This window comes from Camarhynchus parvulus, chromosome 18, assembly GCF_901933205.1.
Source record: "Camarhynchus parvulus chromosome 18, STF_HiC, whole genome shotgun sequence".
NCBI classification, from domain to species: domain Eukaryota; kingdom Metazoa; phylum Chordata; class Aves; order Passeriformes; family Thraupidae; genus Camarhynchus; species Camarhynchus parvulus.
Window position 1 is genome coordinate 11,252,706 of NC_044588.1, and position 27,994 is coordinate 11,280,699.

The following is a 27,994-nucleotide window of genomic DNA, read 5'->3' on the forward strand; positions in this document are numbered from 1 at the left end:
GGCAAAGGAGCTTCAGGGGACAAAGGCTGCGGGCAGAGTGGGAAAAGGGGCAAGAAAAGGGGAAAAGCGGTGACATGAGAGGAGAGGAGCTCGAGGCAGGAATAAGGCAAAGGATGGAGCAGAAGAGAAGGGCTGTAAAGGAAAGCGCAGGGCAGAGAAGGCGGAGGGAGCGCAGGCAGGAGGGGACAGCGAGGAAGGAGAAATAAGAAAAGCCGCGCTCTGCCGTGAGTGGAGATGAGGCAGGGTCTGGGGGGAGCACGGCCGTGGGGAGCGAAGTGTGGGAGGGAAGGGGCTGCGACAGGGAGGGCGAGAACGAAAGGGTGAAGCGGCGGACGGATGACAGGCGGAGGTGGGAAAAGAGGGGAGGCGGTGGGGCGGGATGTCGGGATGGAGAGCTGGCGGAGGAGGAGCCTCGGGCGGAGGGAGGGGAGGGCCGGGACCGGCGAGCCCCGGTTTGACAGGAGGAGGGAGGGAGGCAGCGGGAGCCGCCGGTGCGGGGACGGGGATGGCGTCAGCGGCGGCCCGAGGAGCGGCGGCGTGAGGGGACAGCCCTGCCCGGCCCTGCCCGCAGCCGGGCCGCACCATGGGCAGCGCCGACTCCAAGCTCAACTTCAGGAAGGCGGTGATCCAGCTCACCACCAAGACCCAGGTGAGGGCCGCCATCTCGGGCGGGGGGCGAGGGCGGGCACGCCATCCTGGGAACCGCCGCCCTGAGGAGCCCCTCGCACCCGGCCCTACCTGAGACACCCCCCGCGCTCCTGCGCGCGGTTCCCGAGCGGGTCCCTGCCTGTGGGGCCGGGGCTGGGGGACCCGCGGGGCCGGGGCTGCCGTCACGGCCGGCCCTGGCCAGGCTCTGCCAGCGAGGCCGTGCCCGAAGGCCGGGACCGTGGGGCTCAAGGCGGGCTGCGCCCATCGCCGTGTCACCGGTCTGTGGAGGGGCGCCGGCCGGTCCCCGGGGCAGCTGCCAGACGTGGCCGGGCCCTGTCACCGCCTCTGGTGACATCTTGTGCCTTGCTGAACAGCGTCTTGTGCTAACGGAGCAGACGCTGCTGTCATAAGGGATGTCCACAGCTCCTAATGTATTCTGCTTGCGGGTTTACATCACACGGTTTGCCACTGCTCCCTTTTCTCTATCCTTTCTCCCACCCCCGCGCATAATGGGTGGAGAACCTTGCCCTGTTTTTAAGTAATAGCTGATGGAAAGGGCTGTTGGGCAGCTGTGCTGTTGGCAGCAGAGGTTTCCATCTCTGACTTGTGAATTAACGCTTTATTTCTGCAGGCTGAGGTGGAGAAGGAGTTAAGTGAAAGTGAGGGCTGTGTGAAGGGAGGGTCGCTGTCTAGAGGTCTAACATATGTTGTGCCTGTCCTGGGAGCTTGCTTAATTTTTGTGTTAAGTGGAGTGCCCAGTAGCAGCAGCACACTGGCAGAAAATTAGTAGCCTGTCCTTCTGTCTAAGGAGCAGAGGGATTTTGCTCTATTGAGAAGTCACATCTTGTGTTCTTCTGAGCTACAATGGAGAACAGCTGTTATGATCCACCTTTAGAAGTAAGGCAGCTGCTAGGAAAACGTGGGGGTCATGGCAGAAAAATAGTTAATGATGGAGAATGAATTCACATGAAAAGGGTATGGATGCAAAGGGTAAAGGGTGGTAGGAGAAAATCTCTGAAAACTCAAGAGGCAGAGGCTACTACTGAGAATTGAATTATATATGGATAAGGCTGTGAAAGAGACTGGAAAAAAACATGTTTATGCTTTCTAAAGCAGTATCACATTTATCTGCATTACTAAAGAATGGCTTTTGTGAATATATTCTTAAAAACTACTAGCTGTGAGTGTAGGTAAAGAGAAAAGTGGGGGAATTAATGTTTTAAGGGGTTCTTCCAAAGTCTCTTCTGCATTCCAAATAGTTCAGAGTATCCTCAGCTTTGGGCTGTCCTTCCTTCATGGAGAAATGAGCTTATAAAGTGAGATTGGGGGGTGGTAAATCAGGCCTACAGGGTTCTGCCCAGTCTGCTGTTCACAAAGAAAATCCTGTGAGGCAGTCCCTTGGATCAGCAGCCCAGGCGAGAGCGCTCCCCTCCCCTGGTTTATCGACCTGTGTAAGGGAAGAAGGCCCCGAATAAGAAGGAAGGAGTAAAAGCTTCATTCTTGGCTGAATTCATTTCACGTCTCTGTGATCTAGGGGAGACTGACTGCATGTGGAAAGGGTGGGGTGTTGGCGCTCCCATATTTACATTCTGTAGAAGGGCACCAGTGTTTGCTTGTGCAGAATGCATGACTGGGCTCTCCTGGAGCCTTCTGATCTCTTACCAGCAGCAAAACCTCCTGGTCCATGAGATCCTGGATCCAAAACCAGACTGCAGTAATGGACAGAGCCAAATCCTTCCAAGCTATTGGTTCACAACATGCTTTGCTTCTCAGCAGCCTGTCTCCTGTTTTACAGCCTTCTCCTCTGACATTAGGGAGCTGGACAAAGAGATTTTCGCCAAATCATCTGTAACGTGAAACTCTGAGCTCAGAATGCACTGTGAGGTCTTCCTAAGGCTCTCTTGGGAAGAAGTGGTTGAGCCAAAGTCACTGTTCCCTCATTGGTGAAGGTTTAGAGTCGGCACAGAAGTTAATTTTTTCTTAAAAATAAGTTTTTATAATCTCCAGGCTTTTCTTAATTAAAAAACGAGTGTTCCCATGTGAGCATTTAAAAAGTTAAATAAATCTGAAAAGAACATAACGCTTGAATGCTTACAGCACATGTGGAGCCCAGAACTTGAAAGTGGAACCAAGTTTGGACACAAATGGAATTGACTTAATTGATTTTTTAACTGCCAAAGAGAAACTGCAAAGGTGTAAGAGTATTAAAAAAGAAAAATCACTTCAGAATTATTTCAGTGATTAAAAACGGCAGTATTACCAGAAGGAAGAAATTAACTTATGCTACAGATGTATATTTATAGTCACACATGGAGAAATGGTCTTTAGGCTTTTTATATGATATGTATATATTACATTACTCTGCACACATTATACTGGTAGGGCCCGTCCCTTTGATAATAAAACAGATGTGCTTCATAATAGAGAATGTGTGAGCCCTCCCAAACTGCCCATAAAAGGGCTGCCTATGTAACAGACGAAGGGAGCATGGATTGTGGATATGACAGTTCATCAGGGCTGGTCAATTGCAGGTCTGGGAGCTTTAACTGCAGGGGAACCACCTTTTCTTTTCCCAATCAGTTGGGGTTCCTGCCAGCAACCAGCCAGAAGATAAGCAATTTTGATCTTGTGTACCAGCTTGTTAGATTTTAATGGGAGCTATGCCTCTGCTTTTAAAGAGACAGGAAGACTCAAACATGAGGGACAAACCCCAGTCCTTCCCTTTTCTGGGGTGTGGAAATCCAGGAGTACAATGGGCTGTTAGCTTGAGTCTGATAAAAGCACATCTAGTGCTTGGAGAAAGGTTGGTCCCTGGCAGACCATTTCTTTCAGTGTTCAAGCTTGACTCAGCTGTCCAAGAATCTCAGGTTGATCAAAAGCAAAGTTGTCTTAAAAGCAAAGCTGTAACTAACACTTGACACAGCTGACTTTTGTCGGGGTCTTTCCCTGCCAGATGTCTACAAATCCCATTTTCCAGTTTGCTTTGCAACACTGTCTCTGCTGTGAGAGCGCAGAACTGGTGGTAGACTTGAAGTCTCATTGATTCTGCACTGCTGACTGCAAAGATCCTATAGCAAAAGAATTATTATTGTTCTGAAGCCTGTGTAGAGGTGCCGTCCGTGGCTGAAGGAATAAAATCTTACTGGTTATTCATATTTAGAATAAGTCTGTCCAGAGGCTTTCCTTTTGCACAAACAGGTAGTACAAAGATGTGTGAATTGCCTCAAACTAATCCCTGGCCCAGCTGGGTTACCTGATCTAAAGCTCAGTCAGGAGCTGACTGAATGGTGATTCCACACCACAGTTCTGCCACATTTGGGGTGGAAAGGAGCAACTGCTGTAACAGATCACCTGAGCTTGTGCAGTACTGGCTGGAAACCCGGGGCAAGGACGAGGGTCTTGCTCTGCTGTTAAGCCCCAGATGAAGGAGAGCCCCTGCTCCAAAGGATTGCTGCCGTGGCTGGTGGGATGCTTAGTTGGCATGCTGGCAAGAAGCAAAAAGAGAACACACTGAGCAAGGCTAGTGGCTGCTTGTCCCTTGGTTCTCTGCTAATCTGCAGCAATCTTAGTTTTAGGACAGTCCTCCAGTGGGGGCCTGTTGGAGGAATTGTCAGGAATGGACATTTGATTTAAGTCATAAGCGCAGAGAGCTCGTGATCGGGAGGAGGTACAAACGCACACACGCTGCTCGAGATGGTGAGGAGCTGTGTCTGAAAGAGAAAGTGAAGGGGGTGCTGGTGTCAGGCTGAGGACAGTAACAAATAGGCGAGACTGTGCCTTGGGAGCTTTTCCTGTTTTTAGGACATGGTCAGGCCCTCTCTGTTTTCCTGTTTCCTGTGAGGTATCCTGTTTGTGGGGGGATTGCCTGCTCAGGCTGTGATTCTCTGCTCAGTAGCTGGTATGAGGCTTGGAAACTGAGTGTTTTCCTTTCCTAACTTCTGCAGCATATGTGTGGTGTGCTTCAAAGAACCTGAAACACAACATTTACAACTAGTAGAAAACAAGGAATGGAGGTGTCCAGAATGACTGGTTTTACCTTTGTTTGGCCAGCATGCAGGTGAGAGGTCTCAATTGACAGCAAAAGTCTCCCTCCTTGGCCACTCTGTCGCATCACCTCAGATCTGCCCACTGTGTCCTCAGCAACACTCTGCTCTACAGTTACCTCACCCTTGTGGAGCTTGGCTTGGGCGTCAGAGTCTCTCTGCCAGTCAGTTCTGTACCTTCGGCAGCCTCTGCCATGAGATGTGTGTGGGTCAGGAAGATCATTTGCTCTCCAGATGTGCCAGTTGTGTTTCCAGAGTAGAGTCGAGCTACTGATCTCTCAATTCTTACCCTCATTGCTCTGCTGGTGCGGAGCTGGTTGTCTGCACTGTGCTGGAGGAACATTAGGCTCTGTCTTACCTGTGCTGAGGATTCAGCTCCTTGTGAACTCTCTGGCTGAAGCACTGTCAAGGCTAGGAGTGCTCTGGGATTTGTGACTGCAGTGTGTGCTGTACCAACACTTGTACCTAAATCTGGACATTTCCAAATTAAGATATCCTTGGCTGGTGAACAAGGCTGATCTAGGTCTCTGTATTTCTCCCCTCTCTGAGGCTGGATACAGTCTGTTGGGTGAGCTCAGCTGAGGAAATGGATATTTAGATCCCCAGAGATGCTGCATGCAGAAAACAATCAGCTTAAAAACAGCCAGTAATGTTCTATCAAGGAGATGAATATTATGTGGATTGAGTAGCTTCATGACGCCAGGCTGGTAATTAAAACAGGGGGCAGTGGGGATGTGAGTGACTCAGTACTGAATCCATGTCCCAGGATTGTGCATGGGATACCATCTGTTGATGAAGAGCTGACTTGCTGCAGCTATTAAAAATGCAAGGTACTGGTGTTTTAGGGTAATCTGGTTGCCAAGATGTCAGCAGAGACATGAATGCTGCTGTACATGCAACGTTGCAGCTCAGGGAATTGCCCCTGTGCTTCCCTGCTCCAAGGGACTGCAGTCAGAGTTCTTCAGTCCGTGTTGGGCTGCCATCTGTAAAACAGTGGCTATGTTCAACCTCTGAGGAGGCCTCAGGCTAGTGGGAGGTAAAGGGATCAGTGTCTACTAGAAGGAAATGGTTTTCTGCTCCCCCTCTAGATGAGAGTGAAGGCATTATTTATGCATGATGCCCAATTAGCAGCAATTGCTGCTTGCTGTTGTCAGTGGGAGTGGCTGTGGCAGGCAGCCAGGATGTACATGTGGCAGTTCTACATGAGGTTGTGGTGTGTGGTTTGAAATGGAGTGTAGGATTTGTGGGGTATTTCATGAAGTACATAGATCAGATTTCCAAATACTTGGCTCTTTCTGAGGAGTACAATTAGAGATGAGATGTGCAAAATATCTATTCCATTTAAGCATTTCATGCCCAGGTTATAAAGAGCTCAGCTCTTTCACATGCTCAGCTGAAAGTCAGGCTGTGAATATTGGATTGGATTGTTCCTACAGATCCCCTCTGAGGACCTGTGATCTTGAGCCATTTGGGAAAAGCTGCTCTTCCCTTGGGAAGAGGTTTGGTGGGATCTTGCTTTGGTGTCCAGATGAAAAAAATTAGGTTTTCCACACGAGGGTTGAGTTTAATAAGATGTCTGAACACAAGAGTTTTTTCTTGGTTTTGTTTTTAAAGACTGGGGGATCGTTTGGGCTGGTTTATTGCATGACTGGAAGGACTAGGACCAGCAGCACTGAAGCATTGAGGCAAAGAGCTGCAGGGCAATAACCTGCTGTACCAGTCTGAGGTAGCTGGCCCCTCTCACTTTTTGGCCCGTGTTGGTGGTGACACATCACATGCCTGTGGGCTGGGGCTGTTAGTTCAGGAGGTGACAGCAAACAGGGCAATGCAGCACTTCCCTGTGTCAGAGTTGTGAATGACCTGTTCTCCCCTAAGTAGCATCTGAGCTGCATTTAGACAGAGCATGGAACTGGACAAATTTCCTGCCTTCTACTGCACATCTGGGAGTGGGCAGGAGTTGTTTCAATTAATCACACAGTCATATTATTGCCCCTTTCATATCTGACATGCAAGACCCACCCAGTGGTGCTGATTATTGCCCTTAGCGAGCGCTACTGTTTGCTTTGGAGCTGGTGCTGGTCGCAGGCGGGAGGCTCCTCCTCGCCCCAAGCCAAGGGCTGGGGGTGCTTAGGTGAGCAGCTCTTCTGACCTGCCCAGCACGCCCACACCATGGCTGGTGAAACTCCTGGGAAAGCTCACCTTTTCCTCTTCTGAGTGCAATCATGGGTCCATCTCTTTCACACTGCTTGTCATAAACAGCCATGTATTTATCCTGCCCGTGTAGCTGGACCCCTGGGTGGGATGAGCACTTGCAGCTGTGTTTGGGCAGTGCCTATCTCTTGGCAAGCATTAGCAGAAAATGTAGTGGAAAGAGGTGTGTTCCCAGGGCTGGGTTGGGGGCTGAGCTTCTGAGGCCACAGGTTTGAAATGGATTTTCTTTGGTCTCCTTCTTCCATCTCCTCTTTGAATGGCACACTTAGTGCTTTTTAAGAACAAAGCCTTGGCAGCGACCGGCTGCACTGAGTCCAGTTCTCTATAAGTATTTGATTCAGAAAGATCAATTGCATTTTATCTGTAAGTGCTTTGAGGTGGGTCTGTCAGTTCCATGGCTCTGTTCGTGCCCTAATGAGATGTCCCTGATTACTTCCTCGAGATTTTGGTTACAATAGAAGTAATTCCAATGCACACTCAAGGCTTCCTTGACTTGCTCTGAAGGTGGCAGAGTGCACAAGGACAGCCTGGCCCATGTGCAGTGGTGAAGATCTTGGATTACTGGCAGCAGTTGCAGACAAACATGAAACCTCCTGTATGTCTGAAGGAATGTTCAATTTGGGAGATAGATCATCCAAAGCCCTGGAAACAGAGGCTGACATATAAAACCAGTGCTAGTATGTTTTATTGAACCTCTTCTTGCCTCATCCCATCCCCAAGCCAGGCGTAATTGCTGATGATTGGATTGTATGGAATGGTGGTTCCACATCTATAACCACATTTGTCTCTCCACAGCCTGTGGAGGCCACGGATAATGCCTTTTGGGACCAGTTCTGGGCAGACACAGCCACTTCAGTGCAGGATGTCTTTGCTCTTGTACCAGCTGCAGAGATCCGAGCAGTGAGAGAAGAATCGCCTTCAAATTTGGCAACTTTGTGTTACAAGGTAAGTTTGGTCCTGTTTTATTCTTTGGAGCTGTGATGGCAGGGGTGTCCCTGGATCAACAACACTGTGGTTTCCAAGGGATAACAGGTACCTTGTACCACAGAATGTGCTTGCTTTTGTCCCTTTTTCTTCTTGTGCCCTTCCTGTCCTCTTGGGTCTTACCTGCTCTATATCTATAAACTGCTTCTTGCTCAGGGGACTTTGTAGCAAGGCTGCATATTTGTGGTGAGGCTGAAATATCCTCTTCCTTGTCTGCATCTAATTGTACCTCACCATGCACCAGTCTGGCTTTAAGCTGAAAGATCCCAGAGGGATGTGCAGACTGTCACTGCGCAAAGGCCTGGATAAAAATCGAGGAAAATCTTAAGACTTTTCTTCGTTCTGCTGGGATTACAGAACATTTCTGATGCTGTTTCTGGTGTTATCACACCCTTGTATGGAGCACAGGGACATTGATCAGTATTTCCTATCCTGCCAGGTTTGGCAAATTGTCAAGCTGGTGAGCAACAGCCTGAGACTTACTCTGCCTGGGAAAGTGCAGGTGTTAACAATGCTCCTGATTTGAGCCATGCCAAGAGTAGCCTTGAATTTGTAGTTTAAAACATTTGGAATGGCACTTTTTCAGTTTTAAGTAGTTGCTGCCATCCTGTTTTTCTTTCCTCCTCTACAATATGTGAATGAGACTTACTGAATCATAGTGAAGGTCCCTCTGACTGTGAATTGTAGATAGATACATGTAGAGGATACTTGAGAAAAAATATGAACATGAGGAAAACTGCAATGTTTTTTCCCTGGTATTGGCTTCTGGCAATGAGCTATTTGGGAGTTGAGAAGGGCTTAGAAGATCTGTAACCCTTTTGACTCTGTGTCTTCTTTCTTCCAAAACCAAGACTGAAATATAGTCTCTTCTGCCTACTGGAAAGAGGTGTGTTGGGAGGCCTTGTCACTGCAGGACTGTTTATGCACGAGCTGTAGATCTTGGGATATCAATGTCATAGGAGCCCACTCTAGCAGTGCTTTTGCCAGTCTGAGAGCCCTGACTTGTGCCATGTGCAATGTGCCACTGGACTTAGCAATACTGTGTGTTTGTGAAGAAATGTCATTTACAGTCATGGTTGGAGATTCAGGCTGTACAGTCATAAGTGTGCCTGAAGAAATCGTTCAGCTCAGTTAGTGTGTGACAGGCTGGGACAAACAGCACTTAAATACCCATTAATGCAGTGACGCAGGCTGGCAGAGTCAGTGACCCAGGCAGTCTGCCATGAAAATAAGCAGGGACACGTGACCTCATGAATTAAAAAGCAGCATTAAAAAAGCAGTGAATCCTTGTTAAATGTTTTGGCTTTCATTTCCCCTCTGTTTCCCCTTGGGATCAGGGAGTAAGAGCAAGTGGGGGCAGCTGTGGAGGGAAGAGACTGCTTTTTTCTGTCTGTGGGTAAAACCTCCTGTCACTGCCTCCTGTGGCTATAGTTGCTGCCTGGTGAGACCCTCATCTATTCTGAAAAGCCCAGTGACCCTCCACTGGCAGTTGCAGCAGCCACTGGATGGGCTGCAGAGTTTCAGTGCAGGAGCTCTTTCCAGAGCAGCAGTCCTGTTCACAGGGGCAGTGGGGAAACCTGGGCTACCACTCTCTTCTGCAGCAGGACCTTGGCAGATGCTGCTGGAGGCTGTATCCCTACACATAACACAGGCAGCAGCTTAGCTGCCACCTCCTGAGTCAGGAGAGGTTGCTGCTGTAATCACACAGACAGAACTGTCAGACTGTGTGTTTCTGCCAGCGCCTCCCTCGATGCAGCACAGTGCTGCTGCCTTGGTCCTTCCTGCCTGCATCTCATGTACTTGCTGCAGCTGATTAATCTCATCTGCCCTTTTCAGTGCATGGTGTCATGGAGCAGTGCTGGAAGGAGCCTTCTGGTGCTTTGGCTGTCTGTCTCACGTGGCACCACGCATGTGCTGCATGGATTAGCCCTGGCATTTGAGGTCTCTTGCAGTGGAACAGCAGAAATTCAAGAAGGTCTGTTTAAAATCATTAACCCTCTTTTTTACAGAGTTTCAGACAGCCACTGTGCCATTAAACTGAGAGCAAATGGACTCCCAAGAACTGATTATAAGTCTGTGTGAGGGTATCACTAGCAGGACAGACCTGCCTAGCTCTTGCTAACTTGTGCCCAGGCTAATGCTGCCTTCCTTGGTTTTGTTTCCTTCAGGCTGTGGAGAAACTGGTGCAGGGAGCAGAGAGTGGCTGCCACACGGAGAAGGAAAGACAAATTGTCTTGAACTGCTGTCGACTCCTCACCCGTATCCTGCCTTACATCTTTGAGGACCCAGACTGGAGAGGTTTCTTCTGGTCAACTGTCCCTGGGGCTGGCCGAGGAGGGGTCTGTCTCTTGTCACTTATTCTTCTTTCTGGATGGTGATGGGGAGGCTGCAGTGAGGAGACACTGTGTGTATTTGGGGGCAATTTTATTCTAATTATTTCTGTGTGGTCAGAAATTAGGTGGCACTTTCTAAATTTTTTCCCTTCCTTTGGTTCTTGCTGCATCTTCTGGATATTTCATTTGTGTGTGTAGAAGAGCACTGATATGTGAGGAAAGGCTTCTCCAGTACAACTGGAGGTATGACTCTTAGTGAATATGAGAGCTGTAGTGAAGGCTGTATGATTTTCTTAGACTGAAATGTCCTTGTTCCATTAATTACAGTTGATTTAAGTTTCAAATCAAAATGCAACAGGGTGTTGTTTTCACTGATTTTACAATGTCACATTTAAATGTGCTCTTGGCATCATGACTCAATACCCTGCTTATGAGCTGAGTGATACAGTTTTAGCCAGGAGCCTAACCTGGGAGATGAAGCCCACAGCTGAGCAAGAGTGGTTAAAGAGTGGTTGTGTTTCTGGCTCTGTCAGTGAAGTGCATAACCCTGGGGAGTATCTCAGCCTCCCCAAATTTCTTTATCTGGACAGCAAGCACAATAGTGCTCTTTTGCATCTCTCAGAGGAGCGGGGTGAAAGTGCTTTAGGATCTTCTGCAAATTATACCAGGAGTATGTATTTGCTTGTGAGCCCTCTCCTATGAGTTTCTGATCTGCAAGTCAGTGTGCCTGTACTGAAGTATGTGGTTCTCCTGAGTCTAAGTGCAGTGCAGTGTCTTTGGGGACAGTTATGAAGGGTTGGCAGTGGTTGGTACAGTATAAACTGGCACCTTTTGCTGTCTCTGCCTGTCACCTCTAATCTGGTTTGCTTGAGGGCACATCAAAAGGAAGTTCTAGGCCATGAAAAGGGAAGTCTTTGCTAGTCTTGCTGTGTGATTTGTGTGACTGGGGAGGGTGGTGGCTGTCAGTCCTTTCATCCCTGCAGGGGCCAGGGAGTGCTGGTGAGGCTTAACAATGTTTTGGGAAGGAGCATGCAGGGATGCCTGGTGCTCTGATCCAGCCAGGCTGCTGTTATTCCTGTTTTTCCACTTTGTGCAGCACCTAGAAAAGAGTTTCTCAGCCTCAGAGTGGTGGAGTCACCCCAAGGTGATCCAGCCCAGTCCACGTGTGCTGTGTTGGGGAGCCCTCCTGAGTGTGGGTGGAGCTGCTGTGGTTCGGTGTGCTCAGTCATTTAACCATGTGCATTCAACCTGTAAGGCTGGGATAACAAATACATCCCTGAGGTGTTAGGGAAGCTGGGATCACATCTAATCTGGGGCAACAGCTTTGCTGTCTGGTGGCTGATTCCTGTCTGGGAACTGAAGATGATGGTATGCCTGGACACTTAGCAAATATCTCTGTGATTATGCTTCACCTGATTCATGATGGAGTGATGGATGGCAGAGCTTCCTGGAGACATGGCTCCTCCCTCTTCTACGGGAGTCTGTATTGTGTTCAGATGTACTGGTTTGTTGTGTGTCACCATTTTGGATGTGGTGATACCTGCAGCCTGCAGGGACATTTTTTCTGGTAGTCAAGATACCTTAGTAAAGATCACTCTTGGAAAAGAAATCCCCTTGGACCCTAATGGTTGTCATTTCACCTCTGACTGTGAGCACAAGTCAAAGCATCTTTGCTGGCTCCATCCATCCTCTCTGTGCCTGTTCCTACATCCGGGCTCTGTTTGTGGTATCCTCCCTGCTGTCACCAAGACAGATTCAGAGCCACACAGACCATTATCTCCATAGCTGCCTGCTGTGATTGAAGAGCTGTGCGTGGTGCTCAGGCTGACAGAGGCCTGGCTGAGGTAGATAAGCTCCTGCCATTCCTGCTCTCTGCCTTTCCCTCCAGCACCGGTGTGTGGTGGGAAGGCCTCCCAGGCAGGATGCTCTTTGACAGGCAGGATCTGGCAAGGTTTCCCATGGCAACAGCTGCAGAGGAGTAGCCATGCGTGCTTGGAGAGATTTCTTTGAATGCTGGAGATGGCACAATCCTCTCTGCTCACTCTGCCGTGGCAGGCTGGGCCAGCCCCTTGCCTGATGCATACAGCCTCACCCTGTTCTGTCACCTCCAGTTTTGGGCAGCCCATGCAGAAAGAACTTTGAGGGTTTTTTTACCTTATTGCTGCTGATTGACTTCTCCCTGTTGCTGTCTCCATGCACCATCCAAATCACCCTCCTTCATGAATGTAACACCCTCCTCTGTCATTTGTCTTCAATAAGCCAAGCCACCTGGCAAGGTGTACCCAGTGCTACTCTTCTTTTTCCCTGACATCTCCAGGCCTTTGTCTGCTCAGTTTGCTGTCATTAAAGAGCTTGTTCCTGTTCAGTCAGCACCATCCAGGGGGGAATTTCTTTCCTGTACCGTCTGGGTTTTTGTTCCTTTGTTCTTTTGTTCCCTCCTGTTCCTGTGTAATGTCTTGTCTCCCTATGTGGTTTTGGGGAGTGTATCTTCTTGTGCTGTGACATATTGGTGTTACTGTGTGCTCTTTGCTCACCCTGAACTGACAGTGCTCTCCTGTTTGTCACTTCAGGGAGATGAAGATGATGAAAATGCCCGGCCACTGGCCGAGTCCTTGCTCCTCGCTGTCACAGATCTGCTCTTTTGTCCTGACTTCACTGTGCAGAGCCACCGGAGGAGCACGGTGGTGAGTTGGAAGTTGAATCATGAGATTATCTGCATAGGGGCAAATTAGCTGCATGGTGGGGGGAACCCTGGGAAACCCCAGCAGCTTCTTGCAAGCCTGCAGGCAGGAAAATACAGATTTGCTGAGCTTGACCCTACAGTGAGTGATATTGATCATCATCTTGAGTTCATGGTGTGGTGTTTGTGACTTATAAAACAGATGTTCTCGGGATTGTTGCAGTGTGATTGAGTCTCAAATGGAGTGGCTGGCAACTACCCCCACACTACAGCTTACCCCTCAGGAAAAGGTGGTTATGCTGGCAAACAATTGCTCTTCTGTTGTTGCCAGCAGAGCAGAGACCTTTAGCACCTTGTTCCTCTCTCTGGCAGTTTGGTGCATTCTGGGGCAGGAAGCAGCTGTTTGCCTGCTCACATGTGCTGTGATCTGAATGAGTAGATGGCCTCTGTTGTGTCTTTCCACCTCTTCTACCTCTTTGTATCGTGGCAGCAAAGACATTTAAATATGTTCTGATCCTTGTAGTGACTGTTTGTACCTCAGAGGAGTTTCCTGAAGCAGGGATCTTCTACCAGGTGTGCTAAGAACAGAGAACAGATTGTGGTGCATCTCCCTCCTTTTTCCCTGCAAGTGACTCTCATGTTTTTTGTAGGTTCTGTCTATAAACAAAAAAACCCAATTCTCCTTTTTGGGATAGATCTGACACAAACTAAAAAAGAGCATGCTAAACCATGGTGTGTTTGATGGCTGCAAAATTCTGTGACAAATCTGAGCACTAAGTTGATTGCTTGGGGTTTCTGAGTAGTAGAGAGTTGAAATCTGTCACCTGGGGCTGAAGGGGCAAAGCTGGATCAGAGTGACCCATGTGCTATGAGTAAGTGGTGCTGAAACAGATGGACTTCCTGTCCAGGATGGATTGCACAAGTTAGGGTGACAATGGATTTTCCTAGGAGAGCCTCCCCCCACCACTTGCACCTGTGATTTTTCCCTTGGCAGCAGCCAGACTGGTTTTTCAGGATTCTGGGCAACTGGAATTAGCAACTGAGATTGTGAATGATTTATGTTCCTTGCTGCTGGCTGCCCTTCAGCTGCCTGCAGCCTCTGTAGTCTTTGCTGAGCTGACTTTCCCTCTCTGGGCTTGGACTGACTGCAGCTTAAGAGCAGAGAGATGGGTACCACCATCTTCTGTTCATGGCAGAGCAGCATGTGGCCCCAGAGATACAGATCATGGTGGATGTTGGCTGAAGTACCAGCCCCACAAAGAGCAAGAACTGTGAGACAATGGGCAAAGGAGACACAGGACTGACCCATATTCCCACTGAAGTCAGCCCTAAAATTATGGCTGGAAATGTGGGCTCCTTCCATCATGCACAGTACTTTTATCTCTGTGTTTTATCCCTTGCTTGCAAAGGCTGAGCTCTCTGAAGATATCAGCACCTGCTTTTTCAGGCCTGGGGAGGAGCTTTTGTACAGTTCAATTGTCTAGGTGTTTCTCTGCTGTTTTTTTCTAGAGAAGGGGGCTGAACTGCCTTGGATGTACCACCATTGCTGCCAATTCTGGCTCCTGCCTTCTGTGCTTCAACCTCTTATTTCTCCCACAGGACACAGCAGAAGATATCCACTCCATTGACAGCTGTGAGTACATCTGGGAGGCGGGAGTGGGCTTTGCTCATTCTCCACAGCCCAACTACATCCATGACTTGAATAGGTAAGAGCTTCTGCTGAGGCCAAATGGAAAGAAACTGGGCTCAGGAAAGGGAGATCTGGGGGAGATGAGCTCTCTTTGCCTCCTCGAGTATCCATGATTCCCAAGGAGCTTTCTGCTTACTCCTTTCCAAGGTAACAGGATTGACAACAAAGAAAAAAAGCCAGCTGACCTTTTGAGTAGCTTTTTGTAATATAAGGTGGGAGTCAGACTGTCTGCAGCAGGAACTGGGTAAACACTGCTGTTCTGGAAATGCCAAGGAGCTCTGCACTGGATTTCTTTTTTGTAAGGCAGCGATTCTGTTTAGCTTTGTGCCAGTGACAGCAGTATGGCTTAGGAAATTAAATGGGCTTAGCTCTCCCTCAGAAGGACTTTCTAGATGGGACTGAGCCTTCCTTGCGTGTTGTGGTGATTGTGTCTCCTGTGCCCAGTCCCGGCTCCTGAATGGCTCCAGGCCTTTTCTTCTCCTTCCAGGACAGAGCTGCTGAAGCTGCTGCTGACCTGTTTCTCTGAGGCCATGTACCTGCCTCCCTCCTCAGACAGCAGCAACACCAACCCCTGGGTACAGTTTTTCTGCTCTACAGAGAACAGGTGAGGGTAAAGGGTGGGGGCCTGGGAGCCAGGGGGAGAAATATGTTCAAATCTGTTCCATTGAATGTTTTGGTAATGAGTAACCATAGGGCTTGTTACCTCCAACATCCAGGGGCTGTTCTTTTACTTTGTCCCTGTCTCATGTGCACCCCATTAGTATTTCTGCTTAGTGAGGAGTGTTCCTCCGCAGAGTCTGAGCACGGTGCCCACTGGAGTTTGCTGCAGGACTGATCCCTGCCCTGTGGGAAATGGCAGGTCTCGTTCCCTGCTGTTCCCTCGGGAAGGGGGTGTGGTGTTGGTGGCGGATGAATGCCGCCCTCTAGTGAAATTGTACCTCTGGGACTTCAGCTCCTCAGGTGGCACTCACTCACCGTAGGGGAGTACAAATCTGGCTGGAGGCTGAAGAAATATAGTTTTGTCTTTCCAGAGGCTAGAGAGCTTTGAGGTACTTTCCCGTTTTCACATTTTGCACGATTCCTCTGGGAGCCCACGTGACCTTTTTCACCTCCCCTCCCCTCTCAGCTGTAGTCCAGGAGCCCAGCTGGGAGCTGGAGTCTTGGCTCTTGGGTCTGAGCTGCTCAGTCATGGACTGCTGTCACACGTCAGAGAAAATGATTGTTTTTTTCATGGCCCCAGGCTCCTGGGGAGAGAAATGCCTGTCTCTCTCCAAGGCAGTGCCTTTTGTTTCCTGCTGCTGCCTTCTGAGAACATTTTCTCCTCCTCAGACATGCACTCCCACTCTTCACCTCGCTTCTGAACGTTGTCTGCGCCTACGACCCCGTGGGTTATGGGATTCCTTACAATCACCTGCTTTTCTCTGACTACCGTGAGCCGCTGGTGGAGGAGGCGGCCCAGGTGCTGATTGTCACCTTGGACTATGACAGCTCCACCAGTTCAAGTCCCACTGTGGATGGCACAACCACTGGCACAGCCATGGATGATGTGGATGTGAGTGACACTGGAATCTGTATTTGCTGCTCTCCTGAACTCACTGGGTCCTCTCACACCAGCTTGTGTTGAATATTGAGCTGTAGGACCCAGCACTGCTTGTTGAGTAGCACTGCTAGTCCCCTTGCAGTCTACTCTCTCTGTTCCAGTCCTGCTTCAGTCCTGTGGTCACTAAAGACCTATACATGATCAAAATACATGACTAGATTTTGATCACTGACTTAAATCAGGAGCATGTAAGTGAAAAGCCCCTTAATTTACTATTCCATGCAGTGCTCTCTCTTTACATTTAAAGCTGGATTATTCAGAGCAGAAAGCTGAAGTGAGAAACCTTGGTGGTTATACTTCAACTTCCTGAATATACCTTGCCAGTAAGCATTTCCCTCCTTTTCTTTGAATGCAGCCTCCTGGACCAGACAATCTGTTTGTGAATTACCTCTCAAGGATACACCGGGAGGAGGTAATGTGTTCCCTCCTGCACTGTTCCCTGTCTGATTTCATGCTGATTGCATTAGCTCTGGGCCCACCACAGTCTCTTTCCTGATCTGTTGGCAGGATTTCCAGTTCATCCTGAAAGGAGTGGCTCGCTTGTTATCAAACCCGCTGGTCCAGACCTACCTGCCAAACTCTGCCAAGAAGATACAATTCCATCAGGAACTCCTTGTCCTCTTCTGGAAACTTTGTGACTTCAACAAGGTGCGGATCTGCTTCTTGCTGAGCTTCACCCCAGCTTGGCTGTTGTGACTCTGGCTGGAGCAAGCCCTGTTGAAGGGCTGTGGTGGGTAGTTGGCAGTGGCTCTGGGATGCTGTGGTCATCAGCCCCACTGATGCAGGTGCTGGGGGTCTGGCTGGAGAGACAGCCTGGGAGAGGGGCTGCAGCTCCTGAAGGTCTGTGCTGGAAGTAGGTTCTGCAACAGGTATTATAATAACTCTATGAGTAACGCTGGAGTTGATGAGGTAGTGCATACACCAGCCTTTCTAATGTTCTTGAGAGACTGATTAACTAGAGACTGCCTGTCCTGAGTCCTGTGGATGGTGCAGGGTATATGCTTATGATTGTCTGAAATCCTCCCTTTTCTTCCAGAAATTCCTTTTCTTTGTGCTGAAGAGCAGCGATGTTCTGGACATTCTTGTCCCAATCTTGTATTTTCTCAATGATGCCAGAGCAGACCAGTGTAAGTTGGTTATTTTCAATATTTGGAACGATTTGTGCTCGACAGTTGAGCTAGAATGTTTTTGAGATGCTTCCTCCCTACCAGTTGACAGCATTTTGAATGCATGTTCCTGACCTTCTACAGACATGGAGTGGAGTTGTCTGGTTAATTGGGTTTTAATGTTTGTAAGGGGCTAGAAGCAGGACACAATCTATCCTGCAATATGGGGAAGGGAGATCCTTCCTTAGTATGTGTTAATATTTTGAGTCCTCTTATTGAAAATAGTATCCCTTATCCAATGAAGGGGGAAAAATGACTAATCTGCTTTATTAAAGCAGAGTAGGGAGTAAATCAGGCATAACTCCATCATTGTGTAGTGCAGAGAAGTAGTCAGATCTTCACTGCTATGATGAGAGGTTTACATTAAGAACATAATGAAGAAAAGCACCCTAGACTTAACACTGATAAGACTTAACACAGATGTGCTTGGGAAGGACACTGGTGCTGACAATGAAGGGAGCACTGTGTGGGATGTCCCTTATCAGGATGGTTTAGTCTGTGCAATTTTTTATCAGTCCCATAGTGTTTCTCCTCTCTCCTCACTGCCCCTCACAGAATTCCGCTGGCCTCTCTGTGACATATTTTTCTGTTGTTTTTTCTCCTTGCAGCACGAGTGGGCTTGATGCACATTGGGGTCTTTATTCTCCTGCTCCTCAGTGGGGAGCGTAACTTTGGGGTGCGACTGAACAAGCCGTATTCTGTACGAGTGCCTATGGACATCCCTGTCTTCACAGGGACACATGCTGACCTGCTCATCATAGTGAGTACAGCTCCAGCACTTCTTGAACCCTCCTAGCTCCACAAATAATTGTCCACCATCAATATACTCGCCCTCCCTAAACTGGAAGCCCAGTGAGTAGCTAGGAAGTGTGTGGGACGCACACTGTTAACCTGAGCTGATGTATCTGCCAGGATGCATATGCATGAGGTGCAATTCCATCTCCATTAAATGATCCCAAAGAACAGGACTGTCACTATAGGACACGAAAGAACACAGGCTCACACCGCTGTTCTCAAGGTGAAGAAAAAAGGCAGTTTATTTTCTGACTCTAACATTTATAGTTTTCTAAAAGTGACAGCGGATTGGAGGGTGACAGTGACACCTCTCCAATGACACTGGTCAAACTCACAGTTTATCAACTCTCTCTTCTTCCATAAAGGAATGCAAAACAATGAGTTATTTACAGAAAGTGTGTGAGAAAGTTCACTACAAGAATGTCAACATCAGAAGGCTTAGAAAATCTTAAAAAACCAGGGTGACACAGGACTCCTCATGGTGCTGCACTGCTGTCATGAGGGGGTGGGTGCACGCCCTCTACTCTACTGGTAGGGAAGGCAGGAGATCTGGCTCTGTCCCAGGCAACCAGAGGTGTGTGGAGCACATCTGTCAATGGGGACAACAGTGATACCAAGCTCACCTCTACAGCTTTGGGTAGCTGCAAGTTTCATTGACCTTTCAGTCAGCCCACAACACTGCCTATGAGCAGCTGTGTGCTTTGCAATACAAGCCTCAGGTGCTTCCCTTCTGTCATGTTCTCATTTGCCAGAGAAGAAGCTCTCAGCAGCTTCTGATAAATCTCCAAGAGGAGATTCCTATTAAAAGGAGTAGGAAGAAAACTGCCCACCATAACTGCTCTTGATGCTATGTGTTTTGCTCTTGCATTCCATTAATCTCAGATCATCTCTTTGATTTAATTATGCTTAGGACTTCTCTACAGACATGCCAGCTAAAGGTGTGAAGGCCAAGATTGCGAATGTCTGAACTGGTTACAAGGCACTTGAATCTTTCCATGTCTGAGGATATAATTAAAAATAGGACAAACATTTGAGTTAGAAGTCTGCACTAAGACCAAATGTAAAATGATTAGTTCTGTGGCATTTCAAGCAGTTATCATAAGGGTTCAGAGTCAAAGTCTATTGGAGATGAAGGTGTCTCTTACTTCCTGGTGGTTTAGTTTTGTCCTAGGCTGCCTGAACATTGTTGAACAGCTCACAGTCAGTTTCTGTTTGCAGTGTTATAGGGCCCTAATCACATTCCCAAAGGATTCCTTGTAAATGAAAGCTTGTACTCCTGGAGCGTGAGTCTGCAGTGAGAGCAGCCTTCCCCACCTGTGTAATTGTGGAGTGTGCAGGGCCCTGCCTAGGTAGGAATGGTGTCAGGAAGCGATTAGTGTGGGGGTGGCACTGGTTTTGGTTGAGAGGGTGCTTTCAGTAAGGTGCTGCCTTGCTCAAGAGCTCCTTCCTTCCACAGGTCTTTCACAAGATCATCACCAGCGGGCACCAGCGGCTGCAGCCCCTCTTTGACTGCCTGCTCACCATCGTTGTGAACGGTGAGCACTGTGTGGGGGGGAAAAACCACAGCTCACAGTGCTCTCACTCCACTCTCCCTGTGCCCCTCTCTGTGCTCCCCTGCTGCTGGAGGGCACTAGCCAGTGCAGATAAGATCTGCCTGCATGGTCAGATGGGGCAGAAGGAGGGACAGCAGAGTCCTGGAGCTCCCTTGGGGAGGTAACAGGACATTTGCCAGCAGGCCTGGTGAGGGTAGTTGGCATTACTGTCCCTTTCCAGCAGGGAGTGCCACCTCCTCACAGTGGTGGTGCTTCCCTTGGACTTAGTGAGTGCCCAGGTAGCTCCAGTTGTGAAGCTTTTCAGGAGGCACAGCAGAGATAGTGTTACTAGTGTAAGATTAAACAAAATCCTCTAAAAGCAGCAATGCCTCATTTTACTAGGCAATATCTGTTTCATTTGCTTTGTATTTGGAAATGTTTCTGTGGAACCATTTGCCTCAGCTATTCCATGAGGCTTTCTCAGAAGTGCAAGGGTGGGAAGGTCATAAAAGCAACATTTTTAGTGGTGTATTTTTGAGAATATATACACCTTGGTTCTTTCCCTAGTTTTCATTTGCTCTGCTTTCCGCAGTGTCTCCATACCTGAAGTCTCTCTCCATGGTGGCTGCTAACAAGTTACTGCATCTCTTGGAGGCTTTTTCCACCACCTGGTTCCTATTCTCTGCTGTCCAGAACCACCATCTTGTTTTCTTCTTGCTGGAAGTTTTCAACAACATCATTCAGTACCAGTTTGATGGTAACAGACTGCTTTATTTAGTGGGTTTGCACTAGTTTAGTCCAACAGAGTGTCAGATGGAAGTTCAGAGGAAGTCCAAGGAGATGAGAGGAGGTGAGAAGTGTAGAAATGAGCTATATAGGACTGATAAGTTGGGTTAGTAGATAATTACCATTGGGTCCTGGCCCAGGCAGATTTGGTTAGAACAAAATGAGATGGCAGCTAATTATCAGCCTAACCTCAGCCAGCCCTCCTGCAGAAGGTGAGATGCACAGAGAGGAAAAGAAACAAAAAGTGATGTGTAACTCATAAGTTGTGACTGGCTGGATGTTGCTGTGAAACTGCTTGTGTTGCTCAGCAATGTAGGTGAAGGGACAAAACAACTTTCAAGTGCCTCTCAGTTCTACTTTGGCAGATCTCTGGGGGCTGAAGACCAAAGCACCTCATCCAAAGAAAGTTCTGATATTTGCTACTTTCCAGGAAATGCATTATGCTTTCCCTGTTAATAGCAGTCTTTTGCTTAGTAAATAATAAAGTAAGATCCCTAAACCTGGTCAAAATTTAGTGTTTTGCTTTAAATTTTGCAAATCAAGAATGGCCATTCTGCTTCCCTGATGGGAATCTTGCGTGTGGCAATTGCCAAATCCAAAAGCAGCCTTTGTGGGTGTAATTTGTGTTTTATATTAGAGGATGGTTTCATTCTGTTCTGTGCCATCTTGCAGGCAGTAAGAATTCTGACCTTTAGGCTTTGCTATTTCAAGCCTGTGTCTCAGATTAAATGCCCTGATTTGTTTTGTGAGTTCTTTTGAAGATGGAAGAATGTTGAACCTTGGCTAGTAACCTTTTCTTCCAAAATAGATGCTAATAAGTGGTTTAAAATGTCCTTTTTCTTCTCAGCTGCTTGAATATCCCTCACCAAACCATTTCTTGTCAGCTTTCCAGCCTAGGAAGGATTTCACTGAATTTTCTGTACTGCTTTGTAATGGATAAGAGGATATTGAGCTCTGCTCTTTCTTCCCTGTGCCACTGCCTTTGTGGCTGGGAGCAGTCAGGCTTTGAGTACCCAGCGAGCTGTGCTGGGTTGGCAGAGCTCTTTGAGCCTTACTTCTCTGCTTGTTTTGTTGCTGTGATTCCCAGGGAACTCCAATTTGGTCTATGCTGTTATCCGCAAGCGGAATGTCTTTCACCAGCTGGCCAACCTTCCCACAGACTCGCAGTCCATCCAGAAGGGGCTGCAGCGCAAGAAGAAAACCCCTGAGCCCATTTCTCGCACCAACTCTCAGGATGGGATCTCCATGGAAGGGTCACGTCCTGCTGCCCCTGCTGAGCCAGGGACGCTGAAGACCAGTCTGGTGGCTACTCCAGGTGAGCTTTAGTTTACCTTTGGGACAGGAGAGGTTTGTTTTCTCTGTGGGATATGGTGTGGACTCACCCTTTCACTGGGTGTGGAGAGATTAAGAGTTTACATTTGTGAATAACTTAACTGCCTTTCAGTCTGAGTTTCAGATCAGTTGGCCCCAGATGATCACAAACAAACTGCCTTGAGTTTCTTTCCTCTCAGACTTAGTGTCCATAAGACCATTTGTCCTAATCTTGACCTGTTGCCTCAGGTTAGCTCTATGCACATGAACCTGTGTTCCTCCTCCTTCTCAGGGAGCATTTTCATAGAGAAAAAGTCCTTTGGGGTTAGTTATGAAATCAAAGCTAAATCTTGCTTCTCTTGTTGAAAGGGGAGCTTTTCCAATATCAGCAAAGACACAGGATATCTGTGCATAGTGGGGCAGAGAAGAGCTTTTAAACCTATTTAATTAACTTGTATTTCTGAGCTTTTCCTCTTTTGAACACAGGGATTGACAAGCTCACGGAGAAGTCCCAGGTGTCAGAGGATGGGACCATGCGTTCGCTGGAGCCTGAGGCTTCCCAGCTCTCCCCAGAGGGAAACCCACCTGCGGCCCTGAGTGATGGGGAGTCCTGGAGTGGGGTAAGGCTGGATGCTGGTGTGCTGGGAAGGTCTAGGTGTGAAGTGAACAAAAATGAGGGGTTAGAAGAAGAGGTCTGTTGGCCCATTGAAAAAGGGCATCGCATTAAAGGCAGTGTGCACACGTGCAGGGTGCTGGGACACAACGTGGTCCAGAAGGGCTGTTGCATCATCTTGGGTGTTTCATGTTTATGCTGTGACACAAGAGCTGGGGCACTTGAGTGAGCTTTCTCCAACACAAAGACTATGACAGAGCAGTGAGTGCAGAATTGCCAGAGGATGTCCATGAAACATCCTGATCCTGATGTTTCCAACTCAGGTTCTTACTGCTGCTTCTTTTTCATCTCCCTTGGGATGGAGAGCTCTACCAGAATCTTTTAACTAGCTGGTGCTGTGAACAATGTGTTCCCATGAAGGCTGGGCTGAGGTGCTGCCCTCAGAATGGCCTTTAATAAATTGGAATGTACAGAAATCCCAAATACTCCAGGACCAATTTTCTTACCCTTCCTGGTCTTGCCTAGTACCAGGTGAAGCCTGTGGCTAGCGAGACATCTTAAGCACACAATTAATTATGTTGTCATTAAATGAGATCTTGATTGAGAACTTGTGGAAGGTTTTCTTCTTCCAGCAGCCCATGAAACATAATCATGGGTCTTTCCATCTGTGTCCAGCAGCTGGCTCAAACTGTTCCCCAGCCGGAAAAGCACTGGCACAGCTCTACCCCAAGCTGGCTGTTTCTGGTTGAGAAGGTGACGAGTGAGTGAGTCAATTTATGTGGAGCTGCAGGGTGGCTGTTGGAAGGAAGTGCTGTGCCCATTTGTTTTGTAGAAAAGTCAGCTCTGTGCTGTAGCAGTGAATGGTTGGGAGCATTGCTAAAGGAAAAAGCCTCTCTGTTTTCACCTTGTGCAGAGATTGACAGTGACTTTAGAGGGTTATTTCCTTCCCTCCTTCCCGCCATGAATATGGAAAGCCAGGTTGAGTGTGTCATTCCTCAAGAGGTGAGAGTTATTAGATAGGAGTTGCTGGGAGCCTACCCTTGGAAAAATGCTCTTCAAGATATTCCAGAATGGACACAAAAAATCCCAGAGATACTCAGTTGACAGAGGCTGAAAAACTGTGGCCATTAGCTATATCTTCTCTGTGCCAAAAGAAAGAAGCATGCCTCTGTACAGTCTCTTGTCAGTGCTGTTTTAACTCTGTCACTGTGGATTGTTCCAGCAGAGTGTCAACAGTGGTGAGTGGAGCTGTGACCTTCCACAGGGTCCTCCAGCTTCATCAAATATTGCAACTCTCTGGGTGAGAGCACATGGGTTTGGTGAATGAAGGTCGGGTAGGTTTGACATGTTCTAGAGACAGGCTGAGCTGTCTTTCCCAGTAGTGGTCTAGAAAATCTGGGGAGAATATCAGCAGAAAATGGATTGTATTTCTTACTCTTAAGTGTCATTAGCATGTGTTTGCTTTTATTTGTTTGCTTTTATTTGTTATTGATAGGAGGCATCACATTCCCGGCGGGATCGAAGGCGTCTCTCTAGTGCGTCCTCCAGTGGACAGTGGACTCCAACTCCTGACTGGGTAAGGGCATCTGGACACAGGAAATAAATAACGAGAAAGAGTTGTGGCAGAAATGCCTCACACACCCTGCCCCTTCCCTGCCATCTGAGGCTTTCCCAGAGCAGCATTTCCTCACAGGCACTTGAGGTCAAAGCTCCAGAACTTTAGTTTACTGACATCTGCAAATAAATATTTTATTTACCTGTTTCAAACTAATGTCCCACTGGTCTTATTGGGTGCCTCATAATTCTAGTGCTCCAGGATTTATTGTATTGCTCCTCTGCACTCAGTTCACCCACCAGCTTTGTGATTATTGTAAACTTCATTTGTTGCAGAGATTGTGGAGACAGCTGTAAAAACCTGCTAATGCAGTGTACCGATTCCCCTGCTCTTTTCCTACCTACAGGTGATGTCTTGGAAGTCAAAGCTCCCCCTGCAGACAATCATGCGGCTCTTACAGGTGCTGGTCCCTCAGGTGGAGAAGATCTGCATTGACAAGTAAGGAGATTTTTGGAAAGGAAGGGCTGTGTGGTGAGGTTGGCAGAGTTTGAATTTGGAGGGCCTCTAAGGGAAACCTTGTAAAGTTTAATTGAAAGCGTCCTGGGCTCAGTAGAGTTGTTACTTGGCTTGCCAAACATCTTGTTTGACTGATCCCTTCTCCACTCTGTTTACAGAGGAGAGGGGGTGTGTTCTCCTGGGCCATGGCTCAGTATCTGTGTTTGTTTAAGCTGGTCCTTCATGCTGCAGCAGTTTTGGAAGTGTCTGTGGGACATGCTAAGGATGTTCCTGGTCTGTGTCTTGGTAGGGGTCTCACGGATGAGTCGGAGATCCTCAAGTTCCTGCAGCACGGCACCTTGGTGGGGCTGCTGCCAGTGCCTCACCCCATCCTCATCCGCAAGTACCAGGCAAACTCGGGCACTGCCATGTGGTTCCGCACCTACATGTGGGGAGTTATTTATTTGAGGTAAACCAGCTGGATGCAGCCTGGTTTGGTCTTTTCCAGACTTTTGGGAGGCCTACTGAGAGAATTGCATGCCTTCAGCCAGCCCTGGGTTATCTCATATTTACAGGATAGAAAGATGTTTTTCCCTTGGAACAGACTGGGGTGTATCAACTGCTCCAAAACTTTGAATGGGTGACAATGAAGGGGGTTGTTCTGGGAGTGCTGCTTGTTTGGGAACTGGCAGCAGCAGGGAATAGAAAAGCTGCCCAGAGGGTCTGGTGCAGAGATTTTATGCAAAGCTCTGGCTTTGTGGGATGTTGTAGATACTGTCATTCCTGTAAGGTGTGTTGTCTCTCAACCAGTGATTTCCTTTTATGCAAAGCTGAAGGCACACTGTGCAGCCAGCTCCTGTAATTGTGGCTGTGAGATTTGAATTCTATGTAACTGGTCACAGGGAGTAAAGTCGTTCTTGTCTTTCTCTCTCAGGAATGTGGATCCCCCCATCTGGTATGACACAGATGTTAAGCTGTTTGAAATTCAACGGGTCTGAAGAGAACACTTACCTCTACTGAGAGAAATACACTGGATCTAAGGACTGTGGCGTGCTGCTTCATCACAGCTATTCCTGCATTTCACATCCAGCTGAGAGACCAAAAGGACAATCACTTCATTTACCTCCCTGTCATTTAAAGCTTTAATTGGGACCTGCTTGGGCATCCCTCCCCAGCTCACTTCTCTTCCCTCACCCTTCACCACGAACCTTGAGTTAAAGATATCTAAGGGATTGTCCATTGTTGTGGTTGCACTAGAAATCAGACTGTTCTTAGCTCCTCTGTTACTTTTTTGCTTCTGGATGTGGTTTGGAAACCAGTCTGACCCTGTCCTTGCCCTGGTCAGAGTCAGCATTTAATTGAAAAAGACTAGCTGTAAATTGGGTGCAAAGGGAGAAGCTGCTATTCCTGCAGGAGACAGGGTTTGGAAACTGTAGTTACTTCCATGTAGCTCCATAAAGTTTCCAGGGCATCCCTTCTGGCTGCAGGTGTCTCCCCGGTGTCTCAGTTGCATATAGGGAAGTCTTTCCCACCTAAATGAAAGAAGATGTTGAAGGAGAACTTTGTGTCTCAGTTCTGAATCTCTCTAGGCCTTTCCTGGAAAGCTGCTTGAGAAGTTTTGTTGGTGTGGGTCAGAAGTTTTTCCTTGGCTTCCAAGCCCACCAGCCTGTCCTTCATGGTGGACTGTTGCAAAGGAGCCTGTCTTTTAAAAGCCCTGTTTAATGCATGTGAGCACACAGGGAGGAAGGGACTGGCTCAGTGAGAGCAAGGAGAAGAGACCTGACTTAAACTCTTTTAAGTCTTCTCCCACTGGCTGAAAGGACACCGTCACCTGGGTTTGAAAGGAACCATATCCTTCCATCTTTGCCTGGCAGGCTGATGCACTACAGGGAGCAGAAGGGTCTTTTGCACACTGCTGTTAAGGCAAGGGTTTGAGGGAGGCACTCAGGGAAGTTGTAGGAGGAATTTGGAAGTTGTAGGAGGAAAAGCATCTCCATGTCAGTAGGGAGTGGAGAGTGCTGAGGCAAAGTTGAATTCTTCAGGGCATTTTGCTTATTGACCAAGTTATTGGATTTTGAATGTATTGGGTCCCAGGCATGTGTAAATTTTGGGAAGCCAGAATGGAAATTGGTGGGAGATCTGCTGTTGCTGGCTTGATTCAGCATCGTGGGGTTACACATTGGTGAGTGGAGACACTCTGAGGTTTGAGTCAAATGTTATGTTCTGCTGGGAGGGGCTGCTGTCTTAGACCCACGTGGTCTTTAGGCAATGAAATATGAGGGGTCCTGTCATGAACTGAGAGCTTTCTATCAAAGTATAATCCTTGGTGCTCTTTTATTCAGGCTCTTGGGAGAATTGCTGGTCATGAGCTGTTTGCCACAGGTTAGGCCCAGTGGCATCACTGCATGGAAACAGATCTGTCACATTAAGTACAGGGACAGCGTGACACACTGTGACTTGTAACCCTGGCCTAAGCTTTGCAGCTGCAGTAGTAACAGCATGACCATCCTCTCCCCGAGAGCTGCCCCAGCGTGCAGTGTGCTGCTGGCTTCCACTGGCCTGTAGTCAGGTGATTTCCTCCTCTGGGCACTGAGAGAGAATGGAGTCCCAGGCCAGTAGAAAGTGAAATAAAATTGGAATGGTTTTCTGAAGGATAAGAAATATGTGAAATAGAGAGAGGTTATTCCCCCACCTGCCTCCCATCTCCAACCCACTTTGCCACCCAGCACTACTCCCATCCTGATCCCACCTCTGTTCAGGTGTAAACAGGGTCTGTTTCACTTGGAGAATCTCATGTATAAGAATGTGATTTGGTGTGGCCAGACTCTGATTGTATGGCACTCACACCTCACAGCTGGAACGGGGCCTCCCGTGTCCCACATGCTTTGCCTCTTCCCTCCCATGGATCTGCTGGTTCTCATGATCTCTTCCATCCTCTCTTTTCTGCTTTATTTCTTTGTGAGTTTCTCTGGAAGCTTTTTAGTTTGTTTCTTGGTGTTTGGAGTCTGATCCTTGTTCTGTGGAAATCAACTTGCACTGTAAACTCTTTGCTTACTTATGGACAGAAAGATAAAGATTAACTGAAACATGCACTTGGGTACTTTTTTTCCTCCTTCCACAGAGGGAGGTTTATTATCTTGTTTGTTTTATGTTGAGGGGGTTTTTTGTGCCACTAGGGGACCATGGGCTGGCCTCCTCTGCAGTGGTAATTTTTTTTATAATCAAAAATGAAGATTTGACTCTGGGAAATGAGCCTGAATTGTGTGGGCTTGGCCATTTCTGTGTTTATAGCATCATCAAAAGATCAAACAGGATCAAGTCTCCTGAGTTAGTGAACCATGTGCTAAAACCTTTGTGCAGTTGAGACCTGTAAAACAGGCACCCTGGCCCTAGGGGCTGTTAGGAAAGGACATGGAAGGCCTTGACTGTTTATCTGATCTGTGGTGGTTGTAGGTGAGAGTTGGAGCATCCTGTCCATGCTGATCATGTCTTCAGTCATGTATTCAGTGTTCATTCCAAAGTCACCTGCTCTGTGAAAGCTCAGTAACTTAA

The 27,994-nt window shown here is 48.0% G+C and overlaps 1 protein-coding gene across 1 annotated transcript; it reads left to right on the plus strand.

Annotated features, from left to right (window-relative positions):
* Positions 1-476: 476 nt before the first annotated feature.
* HID1 (HID1 domain containing) lies at positions 477-27,532 on the plus strand. Its single transcript, XM_030962307.1, has 19 exons — positions 477-649; positions 7,698-7,847; positions 10,055-10,225; positions 12,790-12,903; positions 14,499-14,605; positions 15,077-15,193; positions 15,919-16,141; positions 16,545-16,601; positions 16,697-16,837; positions 17,226-17,316; positions 17,964-18,115; positions 19,607-19,685; positions 20,275-20,439; positions 21,556-21,783; positions 22,266-22,399; positions 23,888-23,968; positions 24,354-24,445; positions 24,753-24,911; positions 25,377-27,532. The coding sequence occupies exons 1-19, from the start codon at positions 584-586 to the stop codon at positions 25,438-25,440; spliced, it is 2,391 nt and encodes a 796-aa protein (XP_030818167.1). The 5' UTR covers positions 477-583; the 3' UTR covers positions 25,441-27,532.
* Positions 27,533-27,994: the final 462 nt, after the last annotated feature.

What these genes read in the sequence shown, in the direction of transcription:
- HID1 (XM_030962307.1), top strand. Translation starts at nt 584, where the DNA reads ATGGGCAGCGCCGACTCCAAGCTCAACTTCAGGAAGGCGGTGATCCAG. An exon ending in AGCTCACCACCAAGACCCAG is followed by an intron (nt 650 to 7,697) that starts GTGAGGGCCGCC and finishes GTCTCTCCACAG; the next exon opens with CCTGTGGAGGCCACGGATAA. An exon ending in GCCACCGGAGGAGCACGGTG is followed by an intron (nt 12,904 to 14,498) that starts GTGAGTTGGAAG and finishes TTTCTCCCACAG; the next exon opens with GACACAGCAGAAGATATCCA.